This window comes from Acipenser ruthenus, chromosome 27 (genome assembly GCF_902713425.1).
Source record: "Acipenser ruthenus chromosome 27, fAciRut3.2 maternal haplotype, whole genome shotgun sequence".
NCBI classification, from domain to species: Eukaryota; Metazoa; Chordata; class Actinopteri; order Acipenseriformes; family Acipenseridae; genus Acipenser; species Acipenser ruthenus.
The window spans coordinates 2,019,164-2,034,003 of record NC_081215.1 but is presented as its reverse complement, the minus strand read 5'-3'; the positions used below and the strand labels follow the sequence as shown (position 1 = coordinate 2,034,003).

General features: G+C 41.3%; 2 protein-coding genes across 5 annotated transcripts; both read left to right on the top strand.

The window, feature by feature from the left end:
• Nucleotides 1–1,297: 1,297 nt before the first annotated feature.
• LOC117963597 (tumor necrosis factor receptor superfamily member 14-like) lies at nucleotides 1,298–9,404 on the top strand. 4 transcript variants are annotated; one of them, XM_059002353.1, is made up of 9 exons: nucleotides 1,298–1,494; nucleotides 1,844–1,904; nucleotides 2,338–2,437; nucleotides 2,596–2,721; nucleotides 2,921–3,076; nucleotides 3,692–3,782; nucleotides 4,035–4,240; nucleotides 4,674–6,570; nucleotides 9,077–9,404. In XM_059002353.1, the coding sequence occupies exons 1-8, from the start codon at nucleotides 1,487–1,489 to the stop codon at nucleotides 4,721–4,723; spliced, it is 798 nt and encodes a 265-aa protein (XP_058858336.1). In that variant the 5' UTR covers nucleotides 1,298–1,486; the 3' UTR covers nucleotides 4,724–6,570; nucleotides 9,077–9,404. The 4 variants fall into 4 exon arrangements, 3 of the variants coding, with proteins under 3 accessions (XP_058858336.1, XP_058858338.1, XP_034760184.2); XM_059002355.1 differs by lacking the exon at nucleotides 1,844–1,904 and having other exon boundaries at nucleotides 1,300–1,494; XM_034904293.2 differs by lacking the exon at nucleotides 1,298–1,494 and having other exon boundaries at nucleotides 1,692–1,904.
• A 7-nt stretch (nucleotides 9,405–9,411) lies between these two features.
• On the top strand, nucleotides 9,412–13,816 carry LOC117963701 (uncharacterized oxidoreductase YrbE-like). The gene is made up of 8 exons (XM_059002356.1): nucleotides 9,412–9,619; nucleotides 9,861–9,931; nucleotides 10,579–10,687; nucleotides 10,774–10,904; nucleotides 11,691–11,798; nucleotides 11,962–12,080; nucleotides 12,394–12,550; nucleotides 13,351–13,816. The coding sequence occupies exons 4-8, from the start codon at nucleotides 10,865–10,867 to the stop codon at nucleotides 13,497–13,499; spliced, it is 573 nt and encodes a 190-aa protein (XP_058858339.1). The 5' UTR covers nucleotides 9,412–9,619; nucleotides 9,861–9,931; nucleotides 10,579–10,687; nucleotides 10,774–10,864; the 3' UTR covers nucleotides 13,500–13,816.
• The last annotated feature ends 1,024 nt before the right edge of the window (nucleotides 13,817–14,840 follow it).

Sequence of the window (14,840 nt, the reverse complement as noted above, 5' to 3'; positions counted from 1 at the left end):
GGTTTGAAAGTTGTGCATAAATTATACAGTCGGCCGTTATGCCGTTCCTGTGTGACGTATGTTTTATTTTTCAGTTGTAAACTTAACAATACTGAATAATTTTGAAACTAATCACTAAATGAGAAGTTAATGTAAGTCACTTACACAAGTTAAACGTTTTCAATAAAAGTAAACAACAAACAAAAGTATATTTGAGGTTTGTTTTGTTAATAAAAGGTGAAAGTGAAAGAAACAGGAGGACGTATCTTGCGAACGCTATTTTGATTGTTACATATATCCGTGATCAATCTTGCAAAATTAAACACAAACTTCAAGTTTACGAAGCAGAGAAGCTGATCAGAACAACCAAATAAACGACGGAACCATACATGCGAATTGTTTTATGTGCTAAGAATGGTTACACACAACTAAGTTAAGGGACGGTCTACAAAGTGTCGTTTTTTTTAAAATACCGGTATATAACATTACCTTTTAGGTTTTCAAACATGATACCCATACTACATGTTTGTTGTAAATCTACATGCACACAAGGAAAAAGCAGTACCGTAGTCTAACGGGCAAATTTTACTCACAGGAGGTCACTTCAGTAATTTATCTGCCCCAGTCGCCGATAACTCAGGTGTGTCTTTGTTTTCTGAGCTGTGAATGAAACGCTTCAACAGGCTGCGCTACACTGAGCTCTTGTTATGTGGTGGGCCTTCTGTTTGTCATAATTTTGATCTGATCTCCAGTTACGTATTTAGCCAGGTGAATATTTGAGACTATATATATATATATATAATCAGAGATACAGTGTTACAGGACATTCATATCCTATATTTCCTTTTCAGACACAAGCCTGCTAACTTACTGTATAATACAGATATCCAAATATTTTTTTGGTCTTGGTCGCCACTGGATTTTGCAAAAACCTGACGCATGATTTAAATATTGAATCAAGGTCACTGCGTGTATAATTGTACCATGTTGAGGTTGCCATCTATACTGTACTTTATAATGCATATGTTTTATATGCGTGTGTTGTGTATTGATTACAACATTGCGTTTATAGCCAACGGTGCACGTCAATGAAGAGAAACCGAGGTGGTGTGCATAACGATTTACTGATGGAGTTCACGCTAGTACTCTCTCCTTTATGGATGTGACTGTTGTTGAGGAGGCATGATTTTAATCAGACATTTCCTAACAAGCATTAATCACATGTTGAATGAACTAGTACATAACCAACGTTAATCAACAGACATCGATTCAGGTAAATGAATTAATAATATATTGGAGCGTTGTTCACCCTTTTGGGTTAAAAGAGCCGCGTCGGCGACCACATTCCAAATGAATTAATTTACCAGGACAGAACCCTTGAGATACGCATCTCAATCACAAGGGGGTGCTAGAGAGAGCGGCAAGAAATAACATTATACAAATCAATGGCAAAAAAAGACCAGCGGAGTTCTGAAAGAGCTGCAAATGAAACACAGACACAAACTGAATGAAAAGGTAAGAATGCTACCATGTAAGTGGAAAATAAAATAAAAATGAGTAGCAAAAATACAGAAGTTTTATTTTCATATTAAATAGCATTAACGGTCTTAACTATATCTATCTATCTCTCTCTCTCTCTCATATATATATATATATATATATATATATATATATATATATATATATATATATATATATAATCTAGAATAGATTACCTATTTAGAAAACCAGTATTGTGCCACACAAACCTCAGTTCGTGTGTCTGTGTTTGACGACACCTTGTTGTGACTCATTTCGAAAATAAAACAAAAAGTTTAGTATTCTGCAGCATATTTGCTTTTTTTTCTCAAATGTTGTTGATTAGTTCGCTACCTGCTCGGAACTCTGTTAAAATGAACTCCACTTTGCCGCTTTGTTCGGTGCCGGTGAGTTTATTGGATTACCCAATTATCATTTTACTCAATTTGATTGTTTTCCCTCGTTGGGACATTTCAGCTTGCAAGTGAAACTTGAAACCGTGTAACAGGTGCCGCTCCGCACATTTTACAAGGGAATTATAAGAGGGGGATCGTTGTTTGACATTCTCAAATATTTCGGCTAAGACTAATTTATTACCATTTAACAAAAGCGTCTCCTGTCTACTACAGGTCAAAATAAATCTTACAAATGAATGGCTACCGGTAGGCAATTTTAAAAAAGAGAAATATTCGGGAAAATACATAAATAATAACATCCGTTGAAAGAAAATTAACGAAATGTTGTGCTTCAATAACATATTCTAAATTAATGACGACAAACGAAACCGAAACAAAAATATGTAATCATTATTAATTGCGTATGCCTTTTTTTTTGTTCCAGATAATCATAGTCTTGCTTGTTGTGTCTCTTTCAATTGCGAGTGCCTGTCGATCTGAGGAATACGAATTAAATGGCCAGTGTTGCAGCGTGTGCGAAGCAGGTATTTAGATTCAAATATAGGCTATCGTTTATCACTTTAATAGGTATTATTGTTGTTAATGAATGTGTGTGTGTGTGTGTGTGTGTGTGTGTGTGTGTGTGTGTATATATATATATAATATATATATATACACACCATGTTATGTATTGCTTTTTCAGGCAGTCATGTTTCACAACATTGCACAGCACTGCAGGAGACAGAATGCACCCACTGTTCAAATGGCACATACATAGATCGCCCCAGTTGGTTAACAGAGTGCCGAACATGTAAAGTCTGTGATTCTGGTAAGAAGTTTTTATTTTTGTGTGTGCATCCTTTACAAAATATATTATCATGGTTGAGTGCAGTTCCCATAAAATAAACGACCCCCCAGTTGTAAAAATTAGGATATACTTCTGTAATGATGTATGATTCCCATAAGACCGACCCAAAATCCGGTTTCATTTTGCATTGACATATACAGTTGCGTGCTTTCTCCACCAGTCTTGGGCCTGTTTGTTCGTCACCAGTGTAGCCGTGTGAAGAACACTGTCTGCAGCTGTTTGAAAGAGTTCTTCTGCCTAGATGGAGACGGGGAAAGCTGTCGTCTGTGTAGGAAACGCAGAGTCTGTCAACCAGGACAGCGCATTAAGATGCAAGGTAAGGGATCCCGTTGCTGTTTGCAGTTTAATACTATTGTGATGTTTTGTATAATATATTACTGTACCACTATCAGATCACATTGCACCCCTTGATAAGAGACATAGGCTGCCATTGGCTTTCAATAGGTAATCTCATGATATGAGGTAGCTGGAATTAGCAGGTCTCTCTAGATCACAGAAAAGTGTTTTCGTGAGTTCTTTTCAAAACCGTTTGATAATTCTGTGAAACGCTTGTTGATGTATTGAACAATATTGGTTCTGTATGCTGGGTTTAGGATGAAACCAAAGGGTTCTTAATTAGGAGTTCCAGAATGGAACTGCTTAAGAGTTCCAAACATTAAGCATCCAATTTGGAACCCCCACTGAGGGGATCTTTTAGAACCCATTGTATGGAACCCTCTATTGATCAGTATATAAGATTGGTTCTATACGGAACCTAAACACAATAAGGGTTCCAGATAGCAAAATGTTATTTGTTTAAAGAATAGACCTCCTTTTAAAAAAGGGGTCCCGAATGACAGCAATAACAGTACATGTAGAAATATTTAACAACACTAATGTTTCAGATGATGTTGTTTTTAATAGTAAATAAAAAATCTATTGTGATGTGCAGGAACTGAAAACTCTGACACAGTTTGTGAAGACTGCCCCAAAGGGACTTTTTCAATTAAAGAAATGTCCTTGTCCTGCACACCCTGGACTGTGTAAGTGCTGGTATTCATCAGTAAGGCCTCGACATCTCGTGTCTATTGAACTGTATATGAAAAAGTGAGTTCAACCACTCTTGAATGAAAGGACTTGTCATACTGTGTAAGACCTCCTGTTACCTGCTACTGATTTTTGATATGATCCCTAAAAACCAGATAGTACTGACGGCATTATAAATGACACTTTTCACGTTGTCAAGGGATTCGTTCAACATAATTCATTCTTTTATTTCTGTGTTTCTTTCAAAGTTGTAAGTCAGGTGGTAAAAATGGAAACTCAACAACGGACGTTGTGTGCGAGGAAGAAGCTACAACGCCATGGATTACCATTGCTGTAGCTGGAGGAGGAGCCCTTCTGCTGTTAGGACTCCTCATTGGAATTATGCTTACAATGAAAATAACAAAGCTGTTGCAGCTTAAATGCTGTGCAAATCATTTACCAGGTGATCACGGTGGTAAGTGAAGTTCACAAAAATCTTGTCTCTTTGAAAACCATGCAGTTTCATTTCCTAAAGTGAGCCCTAATGCATGCAAGTCAGTCTGTGTCATAGCAGTTCATGTGTACAGTGTGTTTTTGGGTGTTTTTTTTTTTTTAAATAGTAAGTCAGTATGCTGTTTATGGTGTCTCTTAACACATTGTAAATCACTGGGACCAGTTTGTGAAGAGCGAACCACTCAGACTGCATGAGATGTCATCTCTTATATGAATGAGAGACACCCTACACATGACATGTTAATGATACAAGTGCTGTAGATGTACCTGCAGCTACATATGAAAGTGTGACATGTGGTCCCTCTACTGCGACCCTGTCTCTACATTGCTGGGGATGATCACCTCTTTATCTGTAAATTAAATATTGATATCAATTTTTTTTATTTCTTTTTTAGATCCAAAATGTGACGCAGAACTGCAAAAGTTTACGGAGAATAAAAACTAGCGCTCGTCTTTACAGATGATTTTCACTTATTATTGAGCATTTGATGGAAAGAAAATGTTTAGGATCTATGTTTTTATGCTTATGTTAGATTATTTTGTCATAATTTATTTAAAAAGTGGTAATTTAAAATGCATTCGATGGCTACTGTGTCGGTGATTTTAAAACCTGTATCACGTGATGAGAAACTTCACTTTGATTTCAACAATGTACATTTTAAAATGATGACGATGCAATTTTACCCGAATGGCTACAATATGCCTGGATGGCAGCTCTGAAAACGGCATCTACCAAAGAAGACACATGGTGATGTCAGGGAGTTTGTGTAGTTATGGATGTATAACACATTGACAGTGCTGTGGTGTGCAGTCCGAATTCAAATACAACAAAGAGTTTGGTAGAACAAGAAAAAAAACACACTTCCTTGGTTTTATCCCTCCAGACCTCCAGATGGTGATCATATGATTAGGAAGTGGGTAGTGCTTCAATTTAACTGGCATTGGATCTGTGAGGTAGAGCAAATTAGTTCCTATGCGCGTTTGGGGGCGGTTCATTAGATCCGGATCGTGGAGATGATCAGGGGGTGTATCTGCCTAGGTTAGTGTGTTACTGTACAGGGCAGGACAGGCCAGATTCGTGTCGGGGGAGGGTTGAAGTCTAGTAGTAGCGAGGGTGTAGGAGGGTGAAATGTTCAGTGTGCAGCTGAAATTAACATCCTGTTGTGACCGCGACTGGGGTTGTGTTTAGCCGAGTCTTCAGTGGAGAGAAGATAGGTCGGACCACACTGAGGATCTGATTGTTTTCGTAAGCATTTTTCAGATTATATTGGTTGAGGATTTTTTAAATATTTTTATAACGTACAAAATTTAGAAAACAACACAAGACAGCCGTGCTGGATGAAACCAAAGTGCAGAAGAAAGGGTCCAATAAAACTGGACTTCTATCACAATGAACTGTCTGGCACGCTATTATTAGAAGAACGACGGAGATGTCAGAATTGAAAGGAACCGACTTTTATTAAAGTGAAGATAAGTTGGGGAAAGTAAAAATAACTGGATGAAATATTAAAGGGGTGTTGTTCATATGCGAGAGGGCGACACGAAAGTACTGCGATTTAAACAAGGGTGCAACAAATGGGTCGGAGCAGGCTTGAGATGGCTAAACAAAACAGCGAAGCGAAAAAGCGGAAGGAAATTAAAGAAATTACTTTTAAGTTACTTAAGTTATAGAATAATTAGAATATGAAACTGTCTAACGGCGAAGATAATAAATAGAGACACGAGGCTTTGGGAAAAACAAACAAAAAACAACTTGACAAACCAAAACAATGCTTTAAATAATGTTTCGAAAAAAATATCTGGACAAGAAATATTTCACCAACACACTCAAAGATGCGTAAAATAAGTCTGAAAAGCACATAGTGGATTTTGACACTGTTGTGTTGTCACCTGAGCGTACCTACCTGCCTGCGTCTCTGTCATACAACATTATAATTAGTATCTTCTGTTATGTAACCCGTGCCTACACAACCTCTCGGCGAAATTAATAAAACCAGACAAAAGAAAAGAAGAAAATAAAACAGGAATTGGTTTAGTTTTTTTCAACATGGGGAGAAAGAAGAAAACCCTGCATGACTACGCGGCGGAGTTCCACGACCTGGCAGTGAAGAGACACGTCGTGGAACAGCACGACTCCGGGGAAAGGACACGAGTGGAAATACTGTACTGCAAATCCTGCGAAGTACCGGTGAGGGTCCGCAGAGACCGGATACTCGAGCACCTGGCCTCGGCCAGACATTACCGAAACAGGAGGCTAATCAAGCAGCAATGGGATAGAAAGCCCGTACTCGTGTAAGTGTTTACTGCAGCAGTGTATGTGAGAATGCACCTGATGGCACAGCACAGAGCAGCCCATGTTTATGCTGTCCCTTATAAAACTCTACCAAGGTAAATTTGGAAAGTCATTTTGCAGTTTCCCCATGCTTATCTCTTGGTTATATAATAGTTTACCAGGTTTTTAAATATGCTTTACGTACCTCTGTGGACTTTATAGTGCTTGATTACACATTGCTATGTTTTTACTATGATAAACTTTTATAAGGGGCTGGGTTGAGTCCCTATCCCTGTACACACAACCAGCTTCACTGAAACTGGGGGAGAAATTAATGACAGTTTAGTGTACTAAAAATCATTCTGTCAGAAAACAGACTAGTGTTTTCTGTCAAAAGCTTAGTTGTAAAACATGAGTGTCTTAAATATATATATATTTTTTTGTCCCAATTGCACCTCTTTGGGATTCCATGCATGTGTCTGCTGTTCCCTCAAGGTGTAACATTACCAGCTTTGAATCTCTAGCACCTCCTGGATTGAATGTGCTATAAAAGTTTATGCAGTGTTGCAGGGCTTGATAGCAACAGGTTATAGGTAAAGGGCTCGCAGTAAAACCTGGGATGGCTCACGCTTATATGCACGGCAAGTCTTCATTTCTGTCATTCATTCCAGGTTGCACTGTGAGCCTCATATTAGATAAAAGAGTTTACAAGCTCCTCGAAATAAACTTCTGATGAATCACAGTTTGCATTAGCTGTGCAAAGACATCAAACATTTAAAACATGACATTGTTTGTTCGATGGGCTATTCAGCCTAGTTGTTCAAACTTTTCAATGATTTTTTTTAAAGAGCGTGTTTCGTAGTGAGGGAGGGTCGAATGCTGTCGCTGGATATCAGTGGCTCTGTTCAATTCGGCTTTTATCCTGGGTAAACTAGACTAGGTATTTAGACTGTCCTGCTGTAGGAGGTCTGTTTTTTATATATTTGTCAGAAGCAGACACAGCAGTTATTTCCTCTTGTGTCTCTTTTTACTGAGGGCCACCTAGCATAAAGCTCAGAGCGGCGCTTCAGTGGAAAAATAAGTGTGGTTAACTTCACAACACTGGTGTAAAAATAGCAGGAATTCAAAAATATGGTGCAACTGGGGGTCACTTGGTAATAGCGACACTTTCAGCCACCATTTTCATCACCTATTTGTTTCCATTCCAGAAAGTAGGGCTATAGGTTAAAAATATATTGGTGTGTGTAAATGTGCTTCAGCGGTCTGCTGGTAAGGGACAAAAATATTGTAGATTAACTTGTATGAATCACTGAGCTCTTTTTGCACTAGCGGTATTTAAACAGGGAGGCATTAAAACAAGAAGAGATGCCTTGAACACTGTGGCTGGTCCCTGGGGCTGTGTCTGTGAGCGGGGAGGCTGACACTGCTAGGTGTTTGGTGAGGAAAATCCTGCCAGCTGTTAACAAACAGTTTAGGAAGAGTAGGAGGGGGGGATGCAGAGCTGGGAGCAGCAGCAGCAGCAGCAGCAGCAGCAGCTTGTTCAGCAGCGAGGAGCTCTTGTCTTCAGAGGGATTGCACTCAGGAGTCGGGATCAGCCTGGGAGCAGCCTCCCCAGCTCCAGCCTGTCCTGTCTGAAGGAGCAGCGCCACAGGGAGGGGAGGTCACTGCTGCTGGGGAGCCGATAAGAACAGGGGGATTTCTCTTTTTCTCTTTGTTCTGACCTGTCTAGCCGCCCCCGGTTGCCTGGCGACTGAGGTACTGTGTTTACTCCAGTGGCTTTAAAAGTAAACAGAGTGTGGGAGATAAGGTTTCTCGCTTTGCCTGCGGAAATGAATTCCCTCTTTTATTCTGCAGGACACACTACAGGCAGTTAGCACTCCGGCAAGTCGGATATTGCATTATTAATGCACAGATTAAACTGAGCCTTTTCTACTGCTCCCATTTGGACTGTTATACGCAGTTCTGTCTGAAAGCACACCTCAGATTTCTTTTTTATTATCAGAGTATATTTGTCAGATTTTTTGTGGAACGCAGTCTATCATGAATGAGTTGGAGAACAGGGTTTGTGGCTCTGGACTCCTATCAGTTAAACAGTACCAATAGTATAGTAACCGTGCTGGCTGGGGCAGTGCAGCAAAAAATGACAAAGCACACACACACACTGACTCTGCATTTAATATCTTTAAAATAAAAACTTGCATCCCAGTAGGCCTCCTACTTTATGCAGGCATGGTCACTTTTCAATTACAGAATAGCTACGGGTAATTCTAAAAATGGCTTTAGCTAAGCTCGGTTGTTCACCCCTATTTTTAAAGCTCTTGCTTCACCAAAATAAATGATAGAAGTGCTGTTACTTCCTCTACTGCTTTTCTGGTTGACTGGCTTGCAGTGAAGCCAGACAGAAGAAGAAATAACAAGGTAAACAAACCACAGCTGTGAAAATATTCAGTATTATACCTAACAGTGGACTGTACCAAGCAATGTAAGAGAAATGACATGTTTGTTTTTTTTGGCATTTCTTTACAGATCAGCACCGTCGGACCTCCAGTTACCCATCAAACTCGGCTCGTCTTCCCTGACCTCTCAGCCTCCCCTCCTAACGGGCACTCCTGGCTGCTCCGTCTCCTCCTGCTCCAGCAGCCTCCCTCCCCCCTCTCTCCCACTCCTCTCCAGCAGCAAGAGCTCCACCTCTTCTGCAGCCACTTCTGAGGCCACACCCTCCACCTCAGACAACCAACCACAGAACTTCTCCAGTGGGCGTGTCAGGAGCCCGCCTCTCCCTGGCTGGGCGAGCAATCCCTGGCTGGAGAGGACGACCAATAGCGTTGGGGTGCGGGCGGGCGCAGGGGGAGGGGCTGGGCTGGGAGTTGGGGTGGGACTGGCTCTCTTTGGGGTGAGCACTGGCAGCAGGGCACTGTGCCACAGTCTGGTTGTAGAGAACGGCTGCCAGCTCCTCTACATAGTGGAGGATCAGCGCTGGGAGTTGGAGGGCGTCTTCAGCCAGGAGCATCTGACCCACACCAGGGTGCTGCGATCCCTGGACACCGACATCGTGCTCAGAGATCAGTGGTAGGCTGGGTTCACACAGCATGCAAGGCTTTTTGTAGTGTGGCTTGCTTTATTAGTAAGTGCTACTGAACTGTATCCTTCTTTCAGTAAAGCTGCCCCCTTACTAAGAACTGTCCAATAGCTCTTTGGCAGTATTATGCTGATTGAAGTGTTGTCTGTTAAATCTGCATTCTGGTAGACACTCCATAGAAAGATGGGTTGTCTTTCTTTTTATTATTGTGATTCTTATTGTTTTTTCTAGTGTTTCGGGGGTGGTGGTTTGTTCCCCTCCAGATGAAGCCTCAGTAATAGTTCTGGATGCCTTGCGAGCAGGTGGGTGTGTTAGCCTGTTTTTATCAGGAGATGCAACCTTTACCTTTAAAAAGCTAGTGCAGCTGCACAGTAATTTGACTGTTCCCCATGCTTTTCACTATACTACGAATATACCATGCTTTACCATACATCTGATTTACAGTGCTTTACCATAATGTCGCTTTTCTTTATCTGTGCTTTAACCACGGTACACCACATAAGGAGGCTGTGTGGTCCAGTGGTTAAAGAAATGGGTTTGTAACCAGGAGGTCCCCGGTTCAAATCCCACCTCAGCCACTGACTCATTGTGTGACCCTGAGCAAGTCACTTAACCTCCTTGTGCTCCGTCTTTCGGGTGAGACGTACTTGTAAGTGATTCTGCAGCTGATGCATAGTTCACACACCCTAGTCTCTGTAAGTCGCCTTGGATAAAGGCGTCTGCTAAATAAACAAATAAAATAATAATTAAACCTTTACAAGGGTAGCACCACACGTCCACTACACGTCCGTGAAGTCTCTGTCTTAGAACACGCTTGTTGTCAATTGGCAGAAACATTTCTATTTTTGTTCTGCGTTTCTTTGTAGACTTTATATTTACATGTATACACATTTTGGTCGTGCACTTCAGTGGTGCTGTTGAGACCTTATCACTCACCTGTCTTTCTCAGGTAAAGGGGTGTTCTGTGAGAAGCTGCCCAGCCTGAACAGACACATCGCGGAGTCGTGTTTTGATGAAGCCAGCCGCTGTGGAAAGCCACTGGTTTGTGGATTTTTCAAGTAAGTGTTGTTCTCTGCAACTTAATTCCAGATCAGCCACATGTGTATCACTAGTATATATATAAAAAAAATCTCTGTTTGTTTAGGCGTTTCGACCCAGCCTTGCAGTTTCTGTACAAGAGGGTCCATGAAAATGAAACGCTGGGTAGAATTCAGAGGATATCGACTGTCAGCAGAATGTATCCCCCTCCCTCAGTGGCAGCGATCAAATCCTCAGGTATGGAGCGGTTCAGCCTTTCGATAGGGTGACCACATTGCTTCACACCGCAGTGCATTCTGGGACTTGTAGTCCTGCTTAACATCGAGGAGGGCCATTTGATGTAAAACAAAAAACAGCTTTTGTGTCACATTCATCCAGACTAGGTTTGTATCAACACGAATAAAGGAATATAAAATGAATTTCGTCTTTACAGATTTCATTAAACAATTATTCATTGGCAAACTCGTATGGCACTTAAAAGTGCGTTCTGCCTTTGTGATTGCAGTAATGATGGGCATGTCTTACTAACAGCTTCCTGTTCCAATCCTGAGATGGTTTTTGTTTGACTTGAAAATAATGGATGGTTTGAGTAAACCTGTTTTGGTCCGGTAAGGTGCACAGTAGATTTCAGGGACACTTTTGTAATTGGACGCCTGTGGCTTTGAATACCAACGTTTATTTTGAATCTATTTTAAAGCTGTGTTTGTTTTTGAGATGACATCCTCTATTTCCTCATACCGCCTGGCTTCAATAAGAGCATTGTGCTCAGTGAGCCCAGCCTGCAGCAGGAAATGGCTCTCATTAACACCGCGCAGGTGCATAAAGAAAGCAGGCTTTAACCAAGGGTAAACAACCCCGCAGCCAGCAGCGACAGTAACTCCAGTCTAGTTACAATGCCACCATAAATGCTGGATTTGTTTTATTGCACCTATTGCATCTGATTGTGTGCAATAACGCGATGCTCTTTGTCCTGTTTACCTGGCAACCCCCTGGCATGGCTTCATACTGCTCTTTGTGTCCTAGGTGGGATATTCTACAACACAGCGGTGCACGATATTGACGTCATCTGTTGGTTGCTGGGAGAAAGCGCCCCAGATACCATCTTTTCGCTCGGACATGCGTTCTGCAGAGGTATTCCAAAGCAAACCAACTCCTGTTTCTTGTAAAAAAAAGATTTGCATGAATTCGATATTTGTAAATGTGTACCATTGAATAGGACAGCTACAAAATCTTTAGAGCACACTTGGATTGCATTGATGAGAGTGAAAGTGACCTCTGTGCTCCGTCCTTGCAGAGATGGCTGCAGTGAAGGAACCCGACTCGATCTCTGTCAGCATGAAGTTCCCTAGCGGGGCCATCGCCTCTCTGGACACCAGCCAGCACTGCAACAAGAGCTGTGACCAAAGACTGGAGGTACGTGTCTGACCACCGCACTTAAAGGGTTCATTGAAGCTTGCCTGTGCGTTGTGTGTTTGATGTAGTAACCTGCCAAACATGTCTCTGCAACGTCTCCGACTCAAGCTTCTTGCATCTGTGAAACGGTCTAATTTACTAAAACGATATTATTTATCCAACACTGTTTTAAAATCTCAACATGATGGCGGGGGGGGGGGGGGAAGACATCGGAGATTGAGTCGATCGGCACTGTTATATATACTGTCAAGCTGTTTTAATAACAGCATAACACAATTCGCCTAGAGCTCTTCCTTCGCTCCCCTTTCCCCAGGTCCACGGGACAGAGGGCTCCTTGCAGATGGACAATCGTAACCCCCTGGGCATCTCGGACCACAGCACCTCGGCGGCTCTCTGTCTGCAGGACACTGCAGAGCGCTACAGAGATGCCTACAGAGAGCTGCTGCGACATTTCCTCAGGACTCTCAGAGGTTCGTTCCGGGGGAGGGGGAGGGTCTTCCTCAGTTCACACAGCTCTGTAAACCTGCCGGTATTAACAAACCATACACTGCTGATGTAGGAGATGTGTCAAGCTTCCCTTCTAAAATGCTTATCTAACGCGTTCATGTTTGTTTCGTGCAAAAGTATTTTAAGACCAGTGGTGCAGTCCTAAATCTGACCAGCACACCTTCTAAAATATTGATTTTCTTAACCAAAAGTTATTGTACTACAAATTCACATTTTATTTGTAGACTGAACTTCTAGTAACACATATAATAGACAATGCATTTATCTAATTTCTGCAAGAATTTCCACGCAGTGCCTTTCTCTATCTTGTCAGAATGCTTTACTTTCTTTCTTTGTGTCCACAGTTGTAGTGGATGCACTGTTGCTGTCGTCTTCATCATGTTTAGCCTTCTTAAAGAAGTAGTTTGTAATAGAAGTTGTTCCTAATGCTCTCTTCATTGCATCGAGAGGACTGCTGACTGAATCAGACTGGGGATGTGCCATGTGACTGTCTGGCTTGACTACACCACTGCTGCCTATTGAAAATAGTTCCTTACTTTCATTTTTAAACTCTTTCATACTTCTTGTATGAAACAAACGCTTCATTTAGGGCAGAATCGATTTTAGAGAATCATTTCCTAATCACTTTTACCAGATGATTTAACGAAGATGGCCCGTAAGATCTTGGAACTGGAAACAGTGTTGAATAATGATTCCAGCAGGACAGTGCTAAACGTTCTATAGAATAACCCTCCTCTTCCTCTGTTTCTCGTTGTTCCGGCAGGAAGGGAAAGCCCTTTCTTCACCAAAGAGCAGTACTTGTGGACAATCCAGGTGGCGGCCGCGGCAGAGCAGTCGTGGAGGAACGGCTCGGCTGTGGACCTGCGCAACGAGGCTCTGGACACCACTATCATCAAGACCGAGGTGCAGTGAGGGGCAGCCTGGAGCCACGCAGCCTGGAGCCACGCAGCCTGGAGCCACGCAGCCTGGAGCATTTCTGATACTTGACAGGAGACTTTTTTGGTTTAAAGCAGTTGTCACCGTTCTGTACAGAGTTAATCATTTTTCTGTCTTCATGAGAGACTTATCCCTCACTCTTTTCATTCAGACATTTATAAAGGACAAGGATTTTCCAAATTGCCTTTTTAGGACACATTCATTTCAATGGAAGTCAAGCTGCTGAACTTTTTGTCTTTTAAAAGGTTCCCCAAATTAAGGCTTTTTTCCATCTCTTTTTTTTTTTTTTTTTTTTTAATAAAATCAGACCATGCATTCATCAGTAGCTGTGTCTGTATCTGTGATCTGTATTTTAGCAATGGCTACTCCCAACCGTTCAGTATTCTACAATACTGCATCGCCTCTTGGCCAGTCCTTACTTTGATTTTGAATTTTTTTTTTTAATGCATTTTATTTATTTATTTGCCTTGAATACTGAATCCCATGCAGAGCTTTCTAACCCTCCTGACACAGTATTATAGAGCAGAAGATGTGGTTGCGTTGTGAAAACTTGTCCTTCTTTAACTAGTTAACCATTTATGGACCAAGCATTTTTTTTTGTCCTCCTTTTCCATAAAAAAATCACTAAACAAGAAAATAGCATTGAAGGAATCAGTCTCGGAACTCCATTATTACAGAGCATACGCGATTTGAGATCCACGTGTCTTGTGAAACTTAGACTGGAACTTCAGTGGTGAAATATCTTGTGCCTTAAGTTTTGTCAGATGCACACAAAATCCAGGTTTACTGCACTGCTGTAGCTATAGTAACGACTGCAAAATAATTTGAATTCCAAATGGAATTCAGCTGTGCCAATAAAAAGAATGTGGTTGTGTCGCTCCAGACAGATAATGTGAAAACCATTCCTGGCTATCTTTGTATGTGTGTACATGTTTCCTGTTGAATTCGTATATTTATCATGCTTGTGCATCTCAAACACGATTGGCTAGTGTGTGTCACAAAACTTTTAGTTTCCCAAAGGTTCGCTAATGGTCTGGAATAAAAGACCATGTCTGCATTTCATAGCATCAGAAACTATTTCAGGCAGGCAGGACGTTGTTCTTGGAGCTGTAGTTAGACCACAAGGGTGCTTTAGACTTCAGAGGTTTAAAATGTCACCAGGATGACGACTGAAACAGGAATGATACAAAGGTAATAGAAACTACAACAAAAAATACACTACCAAGTTGCTCTTGAATGCTATCTTTTTAAATGGAGGGCAGTGTTGTTTCATTTATCTTCTGTTGGCACTGGGGCACTGCCGTAATTGTTGGTTCA